Source organism: Procambarus clarkii, chromosome 4, assembly GCF_040958095.1.
Source record: "Procambarus clarkii isolate CNS0578487 chromosome 4, FALCON_Pclarkii_2.0, whole genome shotgun sequence".
Lineage (NCBI taxonomy): Eukaryota > Metazoa > Arthropoda > Malacostraca > Decapoda > Cambaridae > Procambarus > Procambarus clarkii.
Window position 1 is genome coordinate 5,684,608 of NC_091153.1, and position 14,042 is coordinate 5,698,649.

The 14,042-nt window shown below is 39.6% G+C and overlaps 2 protein-coding genes across 2 annotated transcripts; one reads left to right on the forward strand and one right to left on the reverse strand.

Annotated features, from left to right (window-relative positions):
* Window positions 1-3,602: 3,602 nt before the first annotated feature.
* Window positions 3,603-4,316, forward strand: LOC138370420 (golgin subfamily A member 6-like protein 7). The gene has a single exon (XM_069334773.1). The coding sequence runs from the start codon at window positions 3,603-3,605 to the stop codon at window positions 4,314-4,316; it is 714 nt and encodes a 237-aa protein (XP_069190874.1).
* Window positions 4,317-9,073: 4,757 nt separating this feature from the next.
* On the reverse strand, window positions 9,074-9,538 carry LOC138370426 (golgin subfamily A member 6-like protein 7). Its single transcript, XM_069334784.1, has one exon. The coding sequence runs from the start codon at window positions 9,536-9,538 to the stop codon at window positions 9,074-9,076; it is 465 nt and encodes a 154-aa protein (XP_069190885.1).
* Window positions 9,539-14,042: the final 4,504 nt, after the last annotated feature.

The following is a 14,042-nucleotide window of genomic DNA, read 5'->3' on the forward strand; positions in this document are numbered from 1 at the left end:
AGCATGTTGTTGGAATCATCTTGGAGAATGATGGCACTCTATCCTCCCTCCCACAATAGCACCCTATCCCAGGAGGGCCTGAGGAAGGCACTAGGTGTAATAGGTGCCAGTGAGCGCCAGGTAGGTGTGGAGACAGGTGTCGCCAGGTGATGTGGCCGAGTACTTACAGGTGTGTTGACACCTGTTGGAGGAGGGCAAGTGAGAGAGGAGAGAGGGACGTAGAGAGAGAGAGAGATGGAGAGGAGAGATAGGATAGGAAGAGGTGGAGTGGATGACGAGGCGTCTCAACAGGAGAGCTCAGATGGGCTACACAATGTAAGAGGAGAGTCATGGTCTCATTGTTATAACCATCCCCTCCTATCCCCCTCCCATCCCCTCCCATCCCCCTCCCATCCCCTCCCATCCCCCCTGGCACTTCCCTGTCCCCAACAAATGGCTATTTTCTAAACGCCCAACTGGCCTTTTTAACCCCGAATAGTAAAGAAATTAGTGAAGGCATTCTGGGGTGTGTACAATACTCGTATGACTGATCCCCGGCCGGACTCTAGTCCCTATCCGGCCATCAAAGGGCCGGACATTGTTATTTTTGACCCGTTTGGAAAAATAAGTGAAATGGAGATGGAATTTTTATTCTACATATTTTAAAATTTAGCTTTTGTTGGTGAACAAGAGGCGCGTCAGTATTAGATAATCTTGATGTAATTGTATGAAAAAGATTGCATATATAATCTCTTCGAAGCTTCGACTGGCTTTGGGAAGCTTGATGTGAGAAGCCTCAAGGAACACTTACAGGAACAAGGGATTAAGATGAAAAGTAAATAAGAAGCCCAATCTTGAATATGGTGGAAGTGGAATTATCAGGTGTAAAGCGCCAAGCCATTACCACTATATAACACTTGGAAGGGATTTAGGACAACTAAACCGTAAAAAATCGCACGGAATACAAGACAGAAGATCCAACGTTGACTTGCCTACGTCCGTCCCATACAGCAGACCATTCACCCTACAAAGTTGGGGGAAGGCTAGCCCCTCTCTGGCTTCCAACAGAGGACAGACTTTTATGTGTAAACACAAATTATGTCTCATTGTTGTGTTGTCTGCAACTGAAGTTTGTAACTAGCCGCCATTGACCCGTCCAAGTATGAGGCAATTCACTCATTAAATGACAGTTTGGTGAGGCAAACACAGAATTAACTACAGGATGGGGAAGTGTGCAGGGGTGGGGGGGGGGGGTGTTGGGTGGGGCTAGTTTTGTACATTTGTATGCACCTCATGTCTATCCTGGGGGCTGGAGTGCACCTCATGTCTATCCTGGGGGCTGGAGTGGACCCCATGTCTATCCTGGGGGCTGGAGTGGACCCCATGTCTATCCTGGGGGCTGGAGTGGACCCCATGTCTATCCTGCAGGCAGGAGTGGACCCCCATGTCTATCCTGCAGGCAGGAGTGGACCCCATGTCTATCATGTTTGCAGAAGTGGACCCCATGTCCATCTTGTGGGCAGAAGTGGACCCCATGCCCATCTTGTGGGCAGAAATGGACCCTATGCCCATCCTGTGGGTGGTAGAGGACCCCTATATCCATCATATAGGTGGTAGTGGACCCCCATATACCCATTATATAGGTGGTAGTGGACCCCATATACCAACCATATAGGTGGTAGTGGACCCCATATACCAACCATATAGGTGGTAGTGGACCCCATATACCCATCATATAGGTGGTAGTGGACCCCATATACCCATCATATAGGTGGTAGTGGACCCCATATACCAACCATATAGGTGGTAGTGGACCCCATATACCAACCATATAGGTGGTAGTGGACCCCATATACCAACCATATAGGTGGTAGTGGACCCCATATACCAACCATATAGGTGTTAGTGGACCCCATATACCCATCATATAGGTGGTAGTGGACCCCATATACCCATCATATAGGGGGTACTATAAAATGTTACAGATGTACATATAATGGACTCAGAAACTAAACCCTCCAAAAGTCATTTAGCTAAGCATATTACCTAAGTCTTAATCACGTAGTTACACAGTTTGATACAAATATCAAGAAAGACTTTGAGACCGACCACAAGTCTCTAAGATAAGCAACTTTCACACGTAGTGAACTTGTTCCCTAATTTGATATCTTTATCTCCCTGTTGAATCTTTTTTTGATTATTCTACATATTTAAACATTGATTTTTTTTTTGGTAAGATTAAAATTCACTGCTAATTAAGGTCCCTCCTTCCCTGGGATATTTCTCATATTCAGATTCGGTAGCTTCAATACTCTCCGGTTAATATCTGGGAAACTGCCTATTACATGATTTCAATATACCCCATCTGTTGGCAATAAACTGCCCCTCCCCCCATCAAAAAATAAATTCTAAAGTGTGTTGAAATGAGTTCAAAGAATGAAAACAACTTGTTCAAGTGTCAAAAAAAATGATGGATTATGGTGTCATAACAACTTTAAATTGGCAAAAAAAAAATCCAAGAATGAAACCACTTGTAAGTGTCGAAATTACTTATGTGTGAAAATATCTTGAAAGTGTCAAACTCCTCCGAGTTTTCTAAGTTAGAATTCTTAGAAATTTTCTAAGTATGCCAAAACAATATCAAAATTTATGTGTCAACCTCTTTCTAAGTGCGTCAAAACACCTTCTAAGTGTCCAAAACATTTCAAAATGCATACACATAGCAGATAAGTAAGTTAAACAACTCAGAAGAATATAAAGAAAACAGAGAAGAATGTAAAAAAAACAGAGAAGAATGTCAACAAAAACAGAAAAGAATGTCAAAAAACAGAGAAGAATGTCAAAAAACAGAGAAGAATGTCAAAAAACAGAGAAGAATGTCAAAAAAACAGAGAAGAATGTCAAAAAACAGAGAAGAATGTCAAAAAAACAGAGAAGAATGTCAAGAAACAGAGAAGAATGTAAAAAAAAAAACAGAAAAGAATGTAAAAAAAACAGAGAAGAATGTAAAAAAAACAGAGAAGAATGTAAAAAAAAACAGAAAAGAATGTAAAAAAAAACAGAGAAGAATGTAAAAAAAACAGAGAAGAATGTCAACAAAAACAGAAAAGAATGTCAAAAAACAGAGAAGAATGTAAAAAAAAAACAGAAAAGAATGTAAAAAAAACAGAGAAGAATGTAAAAAAAACAGAGAAGAATGTCAACAAAAACAGAAAAGAATGTCAAAAAACAGGGAAGAATGTAAAAAAAGAATGTAAAAAAAAAACAGAGAAGAATGTAAAAAATACAGAGAAGAATGTCAAAAAACAGAGAAGAATGTCAAAAAAACAGAGAAGAATGTCAAAAAAACAGAGAAGAATGTCAAAAAAACAGAAAAGAATGTCAAAAAACAGAGAAGAATGTCAAAAAACAGAGAAGACTGTCAAAAAAACAGAGAAGAATTAAAAAAAAAAAGAGAAGAATGTCAAAAAACAGAGAAGAATGTAAAAAAACAGAGAAGAATGTAAAAAAACAGAGAAGACTGTCAAAAAAACAGAGAAGAATGTCAAAAAAACAGAAAAGAATGTCAAAAAACAGAGAAGAATGTCAAAAAACAGAGAAGACTGTCAAAAAAACAGAGAAGAATGTCAAAAAACAGAGAAGAATGTCAAAAAAAGAGAAAAGAATGTCAAAAAAACAGAAAAGAATGTCAAAAAAACAGAAAAGAATGTCAAAAAACAGAGAAGAATGTCAAAAAACAGAAAAGATTGTCAAAAAACAGAGAAGAATGTCAAAAAACAGAAAAGAATGTCAAAAAACAGAGAAGAATGTCAAAAAAACAGAAAAGAATGTCAAAAAACAGAAAAGAATGTCAAAAAACAGAAAAGAATGTCAAAAAACACAGAAGAATGTTAAAAAACAGAAAAGAATGTCAAAAAACAGAGAAGAATGTCAAAAAACAGAGAAGAATGTCAAAAAACAGAGAAGAATGTCAAAAAACAGAGAAGAATGTCAACAAAAACAGAAAAGAATGTCAAAAAAACAGAGAAGAATGTCAAAAAAACAGAGAAGAATGTCAACAAAAACAGAAAAGAATGTCAAAAAAACAGAGAAGAATGTCAAAAAACAGAGAAGAATGTCAAAAAAACAGAGAAGAATGTCAAAAAACAGAGAAGAATGTCAAAAAACAGAGAAGAATGTCAAAAAAACAGAAAAGAATGTCAAAAAACAGAAAAGAATGTCAAAAAACAGAGAAGAATGTCAAAAAACAGAAAAGAATGTCAAAAAACAGAGAAGAATGTCAAAAAACAGAAAAGAATGTCAAAAAACAGAGAAGAATGTCAAAAAACAGAGAATAATGTCAAAAAACAGAGAAGAATGTCAACAAAAACAGAAAAGAATGTCAAAAAAACAGAGAAGAATGTCAAAAAAACAGAGAAGAATATCAACAAAAACAGAAAAGAATGTCAAAAAAACAGAGAAGAATGTCAAAAAACAGAGAAGAATGTCAAAAAACAGAGAAGAATGTCAAAAAACAGAGAAGAATGTCAAAAAAACAGAAAAGAATGTCAAAAAACAGAAAAGAATGTCAAAAAACAGAGAAGAATGTCAAAAAACAGAGAAGAATGTCAAAAAACAGAGAAGAATGTTAAAAAACAGAAAAGAATGTCAAAAAACAGAGAAGAATGTCAAAAAACAGAGAAGAATGTCAAAAAACAGAGAAGAATGTCAAAAAACAGAGAAGAATGTCAACAAAAACAGAAAAGAATGTCAAAAAAAAAAGAGAAGAATATCAACAAAAACAGAAAAGAATGTCAAAAAAACAGAGAAGAATGTCAAAAAACAGAGAAGAATGTCAAAAAACAGAGAAGAATGTCAAAAAACAGAGAAGAATGTCAAAAAAACAGAAAAGAAGGTCAAAAAACAGAAAAGAATGTCAAAAAACAGAGAAGAATGTCAAAAAACAGAGAAGAATGTCAAAAAACAGAGAAGAATGTCAAAAAACAGAGAAGAATGTCAAAAAAACAGAAAAGAATGTCAAAAAACAGAGAAGAATGTCAAAAAACAGAGAAGAATGTCAAAAAAACAGAAAAGAATGTCAAAAAACAGAAAAGAATGTCAAAAAACAGAGAAGAATGTCAAAAAACAGAAAAGAATGTCAAAAAACAGAGAAGAATGTCAAAAAAAAACAGAAAAGAATGTCAAAAAACAGAGAAGAATGTCAAAAAACAGAAAAGAATGTCAAAAAACAGAAAAGAATGTCAAAAAACAGAGAAGAATGTCAAAAAACAGAGAAGAATGTCAACAAAAACAGAAAAGAATGTCAAAAAACAGAGAAGAATGTCAAAAAAACAGAGAAGAATGTCAAAAAAACACACAGAAGAATGTCAGAACAACAGAGAGGAAAGAGGAATGTATGACAACAGACGGAGTATGAGAAGGTGGTGGAGGAGATGAAGAGGGGGTGGAAAAGGTGGAGGAGGAGATGAAAAGAGGAGAAAAGGAGGTGGAGGAGATGGTGAAGAGGGGGAGAAGAGAGGTCTGAGCTTGGCAGGAGGAGCTATGGCTTGTGGGAGGAGGCAAGACATGTTAATACTGAAGTGACAAGAAGCCTCTCACTTACGACAGTTTGGTGAAGCCAGGCTGGTTGTTGGAGAGAGGGAGAGAGGGAGAGAGGGAGAGAGGGTAAGGGTCAGGTGGGAGAGGCAAGGAAGAGGAGCCTGTGGAAGGGGAACTCACTCGGAAGAGAGGAGTGACATAGGGCTCACTTAAATGTATATTTACCTCGAATAGGTAGTTTAGCAGGTAGATGAACAGCATCTTCACACCTGTTCCTTCACATCCCACATGTGTGGCAGCTATCGGGTAGTGGTGATTGTAGTGGCAGTGATTGTAGTAGCAGTGATTGTAATAGTAGTGATTGTAGTGGCAGTGATTGTAGTAGCAGTGATTGTAATAGTAGTGATTGTAGTGGCAGTTATTGTAGTAGCAGTGATTGTAATAGTAGTGATTGTAGTAGCAGTGATTGTAATAGTAGTGATTGTAGTAGCAGTGATTGTAGTAGCAGTGATTGTAATAGTAGTGATTGTAGTAGCAGTGATTGTAGTAGCAGTGATTGTAATAGTAGTGATTGTAGTAGCAGTGATTGTAGTAGCAGTGATTGTAATAGTAGTGATTGTAGTAGCAGTGATTGTAGTAGCAGTGATTGTAATAGTAGTGATTGTAGTAGCAGTGATTTGATGTAAGCCCGAATGCTGTCGGGGGTTGGGGTAAATAGCCTCACGACCACCAACACTTTTGTACAGTCAGTCGTGGTCCAGTGGTTATGATACTGGATAGGCTAAGATGGTTTTTGGAGCACCCTGGCTGTCTAAGGTTCGAACCTTTTCACGAGGAAGAGTTTTTCCCCGTATCCCAGAGCTTACTCTGGGCTGTAGGTGACTCGAATCCTGGACACACACACACACACCCCACCACCACTACCATCCTCCCCCCTCCCTTGCGGAACAACGAGGCTGTAGTTGCATTGTTAGCTCATCAGCCATAATTACTCATGATTGTTAGGCGGGGGCGCGAGATCCTGGGCTCCATTGCAAGGTGATTAAGTGATTACGACCGCCCAGTTAAGGCTAATTGTCCCCCCTGCCTTTCACCACGCGTTAATATATGCAGTGCTAATATGATTGGGATTTTACAATGAGGGGGGGGAGTGGGGGGGGGAGTGGGGGGGAGTGGGGGGGGGAGTGGGGGGGGAGTGGGGGGGGAGTGGGGGGGGGAGGGAAGAAGAAGGAAGGAGGGAGAAGGAGTGATGTGAAGGAGAAGTCGAGATGGTAGAGGAAAGAGGGAGAGATGTTGTTGTTGTTCTTGTTTAAGATTCGCTACTTGGAACACAAAGTTCCAAGTAGCACGGGCTATGGTGAGCCCGTAGTGGACTTAGGGAGAGATAGATAGATGGACGGTTATAGAGGGGGGATAAAGACGATCATAGGGAAGGGGTAAATGGACAGTTATAGGCTTTCTTTATTGTATATTATTTCACCCTGATGCCCTTGTTACCTAGCAGTAAAATAGGTACATGGGAGTTAGTCAGCTGTCACGGGTTGCTTCCTAGGGGGGTGGAGGCCTGGTCGAGGACCGGGCCGCGGGGGACACTAAAGCCCCGAAACCATCTCAAGATAACCACAAGATCTCAAGAAGATAGGCAAGGGGTAAATGGACAGATGCCGGGTAGGCTAGATGGATAGTTGAAGGAACTTAGAGAGAGAATCACCCTGAAACAACCCGACCCACAACAACATATCCCCATCCTGGAGGTTATAACCCCATACACTATCATCACCCACGAGTAATTTTAATCACCATTAATACCAACCCATTACCCCCCTTGCCCCATTACTCCGGATGTAGGGCTCCGAGCCTCGTTAATCGCAATACAGTAACCGGATACCGCGTTAACCACAGATTGTGGTAACTAATTCATTAATGATGCTGTGGTCTAAAGCACTTGCGTTTTCTATGGGGCTGTGAGTCCCATGGTTGACCTGTCATGGAGGATAGAAATAGCTTAAGTTGCTCTATCTTTTTGGGGCGTATTTTAGTACCATAATACTCTCTCTGGATAGTCGAGATTACCTATCCGATTACGGAAGATATCTATACGAACCGCTTCCAGTATAGTGTCTTGAGCAGAAACAGTTTATATATATATATATATATGTATATATATATATATATATATATATATATATATATATATATATATATATATATATATATATATATATATATATGTCGTACCTAGTAGCCAGAACTCACTTCTCAGCCTACTATGCATGGACCGATTTGCCTAATAAGCCTAGTTTTCATGAATTAATGTTTTTTCGACAACCTAACCTACCTAACCTAACCTAACCTAACGTTTTCGGCTACCTAACCTAACCTAACCTATAAAGATAGGTTAGGTTAGGTTAGGTAGGGTTGGTTAGGTTCGGTCATATATCTACGTTAATTTTAACTCCAATAAAAAAAATTGACCTCATACATAATGAAATGGGTAGCTTTATCATTTCATAAGAAAAAAATTAGAGAAAATATATTAATTCAGTAAAACTTGGCTTATTAGGCAAATCGGGCTTCGCATAGTAGGCTGAGAAGTGAGTTCTGGCTACTAGGTACGACATATATATATATATATATATATATATATATATATATATATATATATATATATATATATATATATATATATATATATATATATATATATATATAGGACTCTGGGATATATATATCTGAAACTGTTAGCAGTCACATATGTAACTCACGCCAGGCAGTCGTATTGACATGATATCATTCGCATAATATCATGCAGAATGATATCAGCTTCACTGATATGATAACTTACAGATTAATTAAAAAGTTAATCCCAGGAAATAATGATAATAAAAATAGCTCTTTGCGGAAAAAGATTCAATCAAAAAAAGATTTCATTTACATTCTTTAGAAAGACGAAGATTGAGTAGGCACACGACTAAACTGTGCCGATAGATTCATGGTTATAATATCTGGTTAATAGATGAGGCGTTTAATATATCAACACAAGATAGAACACTAAGCAATAGATGCAAATTGAATATATAAATTTAGATTCGGAAAAGACCTGGGTAAATACTGGTCTGGAATCACGATTGGTAATTTGTGAAACAAAATTAACCGGGATAAGATAATGGTCGTGGGGTCGATAGATTGCGTTCGATAGATAATTAGTTAATCAGTGTTAATGTGGAATTAAAGAGTATGTACGTCTAATTAATGAGTGGGTACATTTAGCTGAGTGGCTACATTCTCGACTCACACTCTACTGTTCCCCCAACATTATCTACTCTACCTTCTACTGTCATTATCTACGTTTCTACCGCATTATCTACTTTTCCCCGTGTTACCTGTTCTGTTCCTTCCCTTTCTGAGTGGTCTATAATCTACTTTTGGTTTCAATATTCTCTCATTCGTTCCTTCTATATTCGTGTGTTCTGGTCTTTCCATATATCTTCCTGTTTCTCATCCGTCCGTCTGTTCTTGTTCTTCTGTCTCTCCGTTCTGTCACCCCTTCTTCATCTTATTTCTCAGCTCCTTTCTCAGTTCGTCTGGTTCCTCCTTCCTTATTTCTAGTTTCTCCTCTCTCATTTCTAGTTTCTTCTCTCTCATTTCTAGTTTCTTCTCTCTCATTTCTAGTTCCTCCTTCCTCATTTCTAGTTTCTCCTTCCTCATTTCTAGTTTCTCCTTCCTCATTTCTAGTTCCTCCTTCCTCATTTCTAGTTTCTCCTTCCTCATTTCTAGTTCCTCCTTCCTCATTTCTAGTTTCTCCTTCCTCATTTCTAGTTCCTCCTTCCTCATTTCTAGTTCCTCCTCTCATTTCTAGTTTCTCCTTCATCATTTCTAGTTCCTCCTTCCTCATTTCTAGTTTCTCCTTCCTCATTTCTAGTTCCTCCTTCCTCATTTCTAGTTTCTCCTTCCTCATTTCTAGCTTCTCCTTCCTCATTTCTAGTTTCTCCTTCCTCATTTCTAGTTTCTCCTTCCTCATTTCGTCTAGTTTCTCATTTCCTCATGACCTCATTTCAAGAGGTCATTTCATTAGAGATAAGTTAGAAAATGCAGAACTTATCCAATAAGGACAACAGGCTGTTCACTATTGTGAACAGAAATGAACAACGGCCGTTTGAACTCCTCTTGCCAAGTAGAAGGAACATTGCCGGAACAAAAGTGAAGCTCTTCAAGAAGCAATTGTTAAGGCGAGAGCAGAAGGCGAGAACGAACAGCTTTGTCGATCAGTAAACTGATTCAACGTTATGTTTCTAAGGATGAGCACAATCCTATAGTGAGGGAAACCTTTCCATAGTGACACCTCAGTTTCTCGCCAGAGTGTAATTGTGATGATTAATGATTGTATTTTGATGATTAATGATGGTACTGTGATGATTAATGATTGTACTGTGATGATTAACGATTGTATTGTGATGATTAATGATTGTATTTTGATGATTAATGATGGTACTGTGATGATTAATGATTGTATTGTGATGATTAATGATTGTATTGTGACGATTAATAATTGTATTTGTGATGTTTAATGATTGTATTGTGATGATTGATGATTTTATTGTGATGATTAATGATTGTTTTGTGATGATTAATGATTGTATTGGGATGATTAATGATGGTATTGTGATGATTAATGAGACTTAAGGTGTGTGTGTATTTTGACGTGCATTTATCTATAATGTATTTTCAAAGCAATTAAGCAATTGCTTTTGCAATTAAGGGGGTTTGGTTAGTGTTGATGATGATTGATCAATAATAGCCGTGATTAGCTATTGATAACACATTATCTTAACAGCTGATGAGCTCACAAGCACTGGAAAGTTGTTTAAGACGATGATAACTACATGTTGTGAAGTTAATAACTTTATATACTTTTTGTAATGAATGTTTACGAAGCGAGAGGAAACTCCTCCTCCTTCTCTTCTTCCAAAGAGAGGAAGAGGGTGAGGAGGAGAAACAGGAGGAGAGGCAGCCGCTAGCGGATGACCGTGTCTCTATATTGACTCACAGAATCCGGCCATTGTGCATATCTTTGTTTGTTTATCCGGCTACATGCCCAAACGTGTCTGGCGATATTGTGTTCGTAATTTGCTGAATGACTTGATGTGTGTGTGTGTGGGGGGGGGGGTGTTTTGTGTGTGTGTGGGGGGGGGGGGTGTTGTGTGTGTGTGTGTGTGTGTGTGTGTGTGTGTGTGTGTGTGTGTGTGTGTGTGTGTGTGTGTGTGTGTGTGTGTGTGTGTGTGTGTGTGTGTATGTGTGTGTGTGTGTGTGTACTCACCTAGGTGTGTTTGCGGGGGATGAGCTCTGGCTCTTTGGTCCCGCCTCTCAACAGTCAATCAACTGGTGTACAGGTTCCTGAGCCTACTGGGCTCTATCATATTTAAACTTGAAATTGTGTGTGGTGTGTGTGTGTGTGTGTGTGTGTGTGTGTGTTGTGTGTGTGTGTGCGTGCGTTAACCAGTTTATACCTTGAGTTTGAAAGGTCGATCTTTATCTCCTGGGCGCCACCTTTTCTGATGCTGGGGGCATCTTTTGCAAGAACTTCCAGCCATCTCATTTCCTGGAATAACTTTTTATTTTTTTAAACTCGTTATTGGAGTATCTTTTTTTTCTATGTCTAATCCATTCCTAATATTTTTGAGACGTGTGTGTGTGTGTCTTGGCTTCTTGTATCTACGGGACGAGGGGTGAGAGTCGAGATTCAGCTCTTGGGTTTCGCCTCACAGCTATAGTTCAATGTTAGCAGCATCCATTAACAACCTTTTTATCGTCTACGTTATTATCTTACTTTTGTGCGCTTGGTCAGTGTTACGGTATCTCGTACGTGGTGATCAGGCCTCCTTTGGTTTTTGTCTCCTCATTTGTTGTAATGATCAGTTGTCTCGGTCTGTTTTTATACTTTTGATGTCGCTGTTAAGGCACTTTTCTTGATTATTTCAAGACGTGGGTGTCACACACGCACACACACAGGGTTTGTGTGTGTGTACTCACCTAATTGTACTCACCTAATTGTGCTTGCGGGGGTTGAGCTCTGGCTCTTTGGTCCCGCCTCTCAACCGTCAATCAACTGGTGTACAGATTCCTGAGCCTATTGGGCTCTATCATATCTACATTTGAAACTGTGTATGGAGTCAGCCTCCACCACATTACTTCCTAATGCATTCCATTTACTAACTACTCTGACACTGAAAAAGTTCTTTCTAACTTTGTGTGTGTGTGTGTGTGTGTGTGTGTGTGTGTGTGTGTGTGTGTGTGTGTGTGTGTGTGTGTGTGTGTGTGTGTGTGTGTGTGTGTGTGTGTGCGCGCGCGTGTGTGTGTGTGTGTGTGTAAATAGATATTTTTTGCCTCATTCTCAATTTATTCTCAAGGGATGAGAAATGATGTTGAAAATAACAGAAGGACCCGCTGAGAATATTATTGCTTGGTGCTTACCTCCGCTGGTATCATTGTTATGCAAATGGTCCGCCAGTCTCAAGCTTCCCTCTCCTCCCTCACACCACCCTACCTTACCCCCAACACCTTCCCTACCTTCCCTACCCTTCCCCTAGTCCTCCCCCTCCCCTAGGATTGATAATAGGCGATGGGGGGGGGGGGGGGAAACTAATTTCTCCTTCTAGAACCTCCATACATGGTTTCTTATCCCAATCCTTCACGTCGGGGACTTGTACCTGTAATCTCGTCTGTCAGTCTTGGGGGCTTTTTGGGTGTAAACTTGAGACATTAAATGTTGTAAAAGATTGTTGTGATTTTGTTGTTGTTGTGGTCGTGTGTTATTCCTATTTTCCACTTACTTCTTATTTGATATATTTATTACTTTATCTCTTTATCTTTTTAGTCTCTTCTCTTGGGTGCTGGTTAGATAGTTTCTGGTAAGGCTAGGATATGTTAGGAGGTATTTAGTGGTGCTAGGGTGGGTAGCATACCCTACCTACGTAGGGTAGGATACCTAGGTAGGTAGGTAGGTAGGTAGCATATCCTACCTAGCTAGGGATTGCTAGGTAGTGTCTGGTGAAACTAGGAGCTAAAAGAGGCTTTCTAGGTTATGATAGACAGTGCTTAGTGTAGTTAGGACGATAGGAGGAGCCTGGTGGTGTGTGCTAGGTAGTACTTAAGGAAGCTAGGATGCTAGAAAAGGCCTGATAGAGTATGCTAAGTAATGCATAATGATGCTAGGACACTAGGATAAGCCTGCTAGTTCATGCTAGGTAGTGCTTAAGCTAGGACGCTAGGAGAAACCTGCTGGGCTTGAAGTACACAACCTCTCGTCCAAAAATAAGAGTACCTATAATAACTGAGGATAGTAGTACACAATATGTACTATTACACCAATTCAAAAGTCCACATTTGTACTACTGATGTCCCAGAGGACCCCAAAGAGCTAGCGCAAATACGAAACCTAAACTCTTTCTAGGCCTATCATAGTACATATATGTACATATATATATATATATATATATATATATATATATATATATATATATATATATATATATATATATATATATATATATATATATATATATATATATATATACAGGCTTCCTGTCCCGCTACAACGGGACCTATTATTACGTGATCACCAATATGGTGAGCTTCGGTCGTGGAATACACGTGAAGGACTGGTTGAAACCATCGCCAGAACCAGTTTGGCAATGGTCCGTCAAGTGGGCGCTACCGTAACAAAAAAAAAATAAATACAAATATTGTATTAAAAGTCGCTGCGACGCCGTACCGAGCTTGGCGATCCTTCGCCTGACGCTGCTAGTCTTGTGTTCCTGCCTCTGGCTATCTGTCGCTCGCTAGATGCTCCGTCGCCAGACGAATCTCTCTCCCTCGTCTTGCCTTTGCATGCAAATCCCCCCCCCCCCCCAGCATGGGAGGAGGGGGGGTTTTGCTCCCTAGATATGCATTTTCCAGCACTGTCGAGGCAATCCTTTCCATTATGGGACGATCCCAGTGAGCGTGTCAGTGGTCTGTTGTGGTTGGCGGTAGGGGTAAGGAATGGTGTTCCCAAAGACTCTCTGCCTATTATCTCAGGTACCTTGTGTATGGCTATTGTCTCAGGTACCTTGTGTATGGCTATTGACTCCTGGTACCTTGTGTATGGCTATTGTCTCCAGGTACCTTGTGTATGGCTATTGTCTCAGGTACCTTGTGTATGGCTATTGTCTCCAGGTACCTTGATTATGGCTATTGACTCCAGGTACCTTGTGTATGGCTATTGTTCCAGGTACCTTGTGTATGGCTATTGTCTCAGGTACCTTGTGTATGGCTATTGTCTCCAGGTACCTTGATTATGGCTATTGACTCCAGGTACCTTGTGTATGGCTATTGTTCCAGGTACCTTGTGTATGGCTATTGTCTCCAGGTACCTTGTGTATGGCTATTGTCCCAGGTACCTTGTGTATGGCTATTGTCTCAGGTACCTTGTGTATGGCTATTGTCTCCAGGTACCTTGATTATGGCTATTGACTCCAGGTACCTTG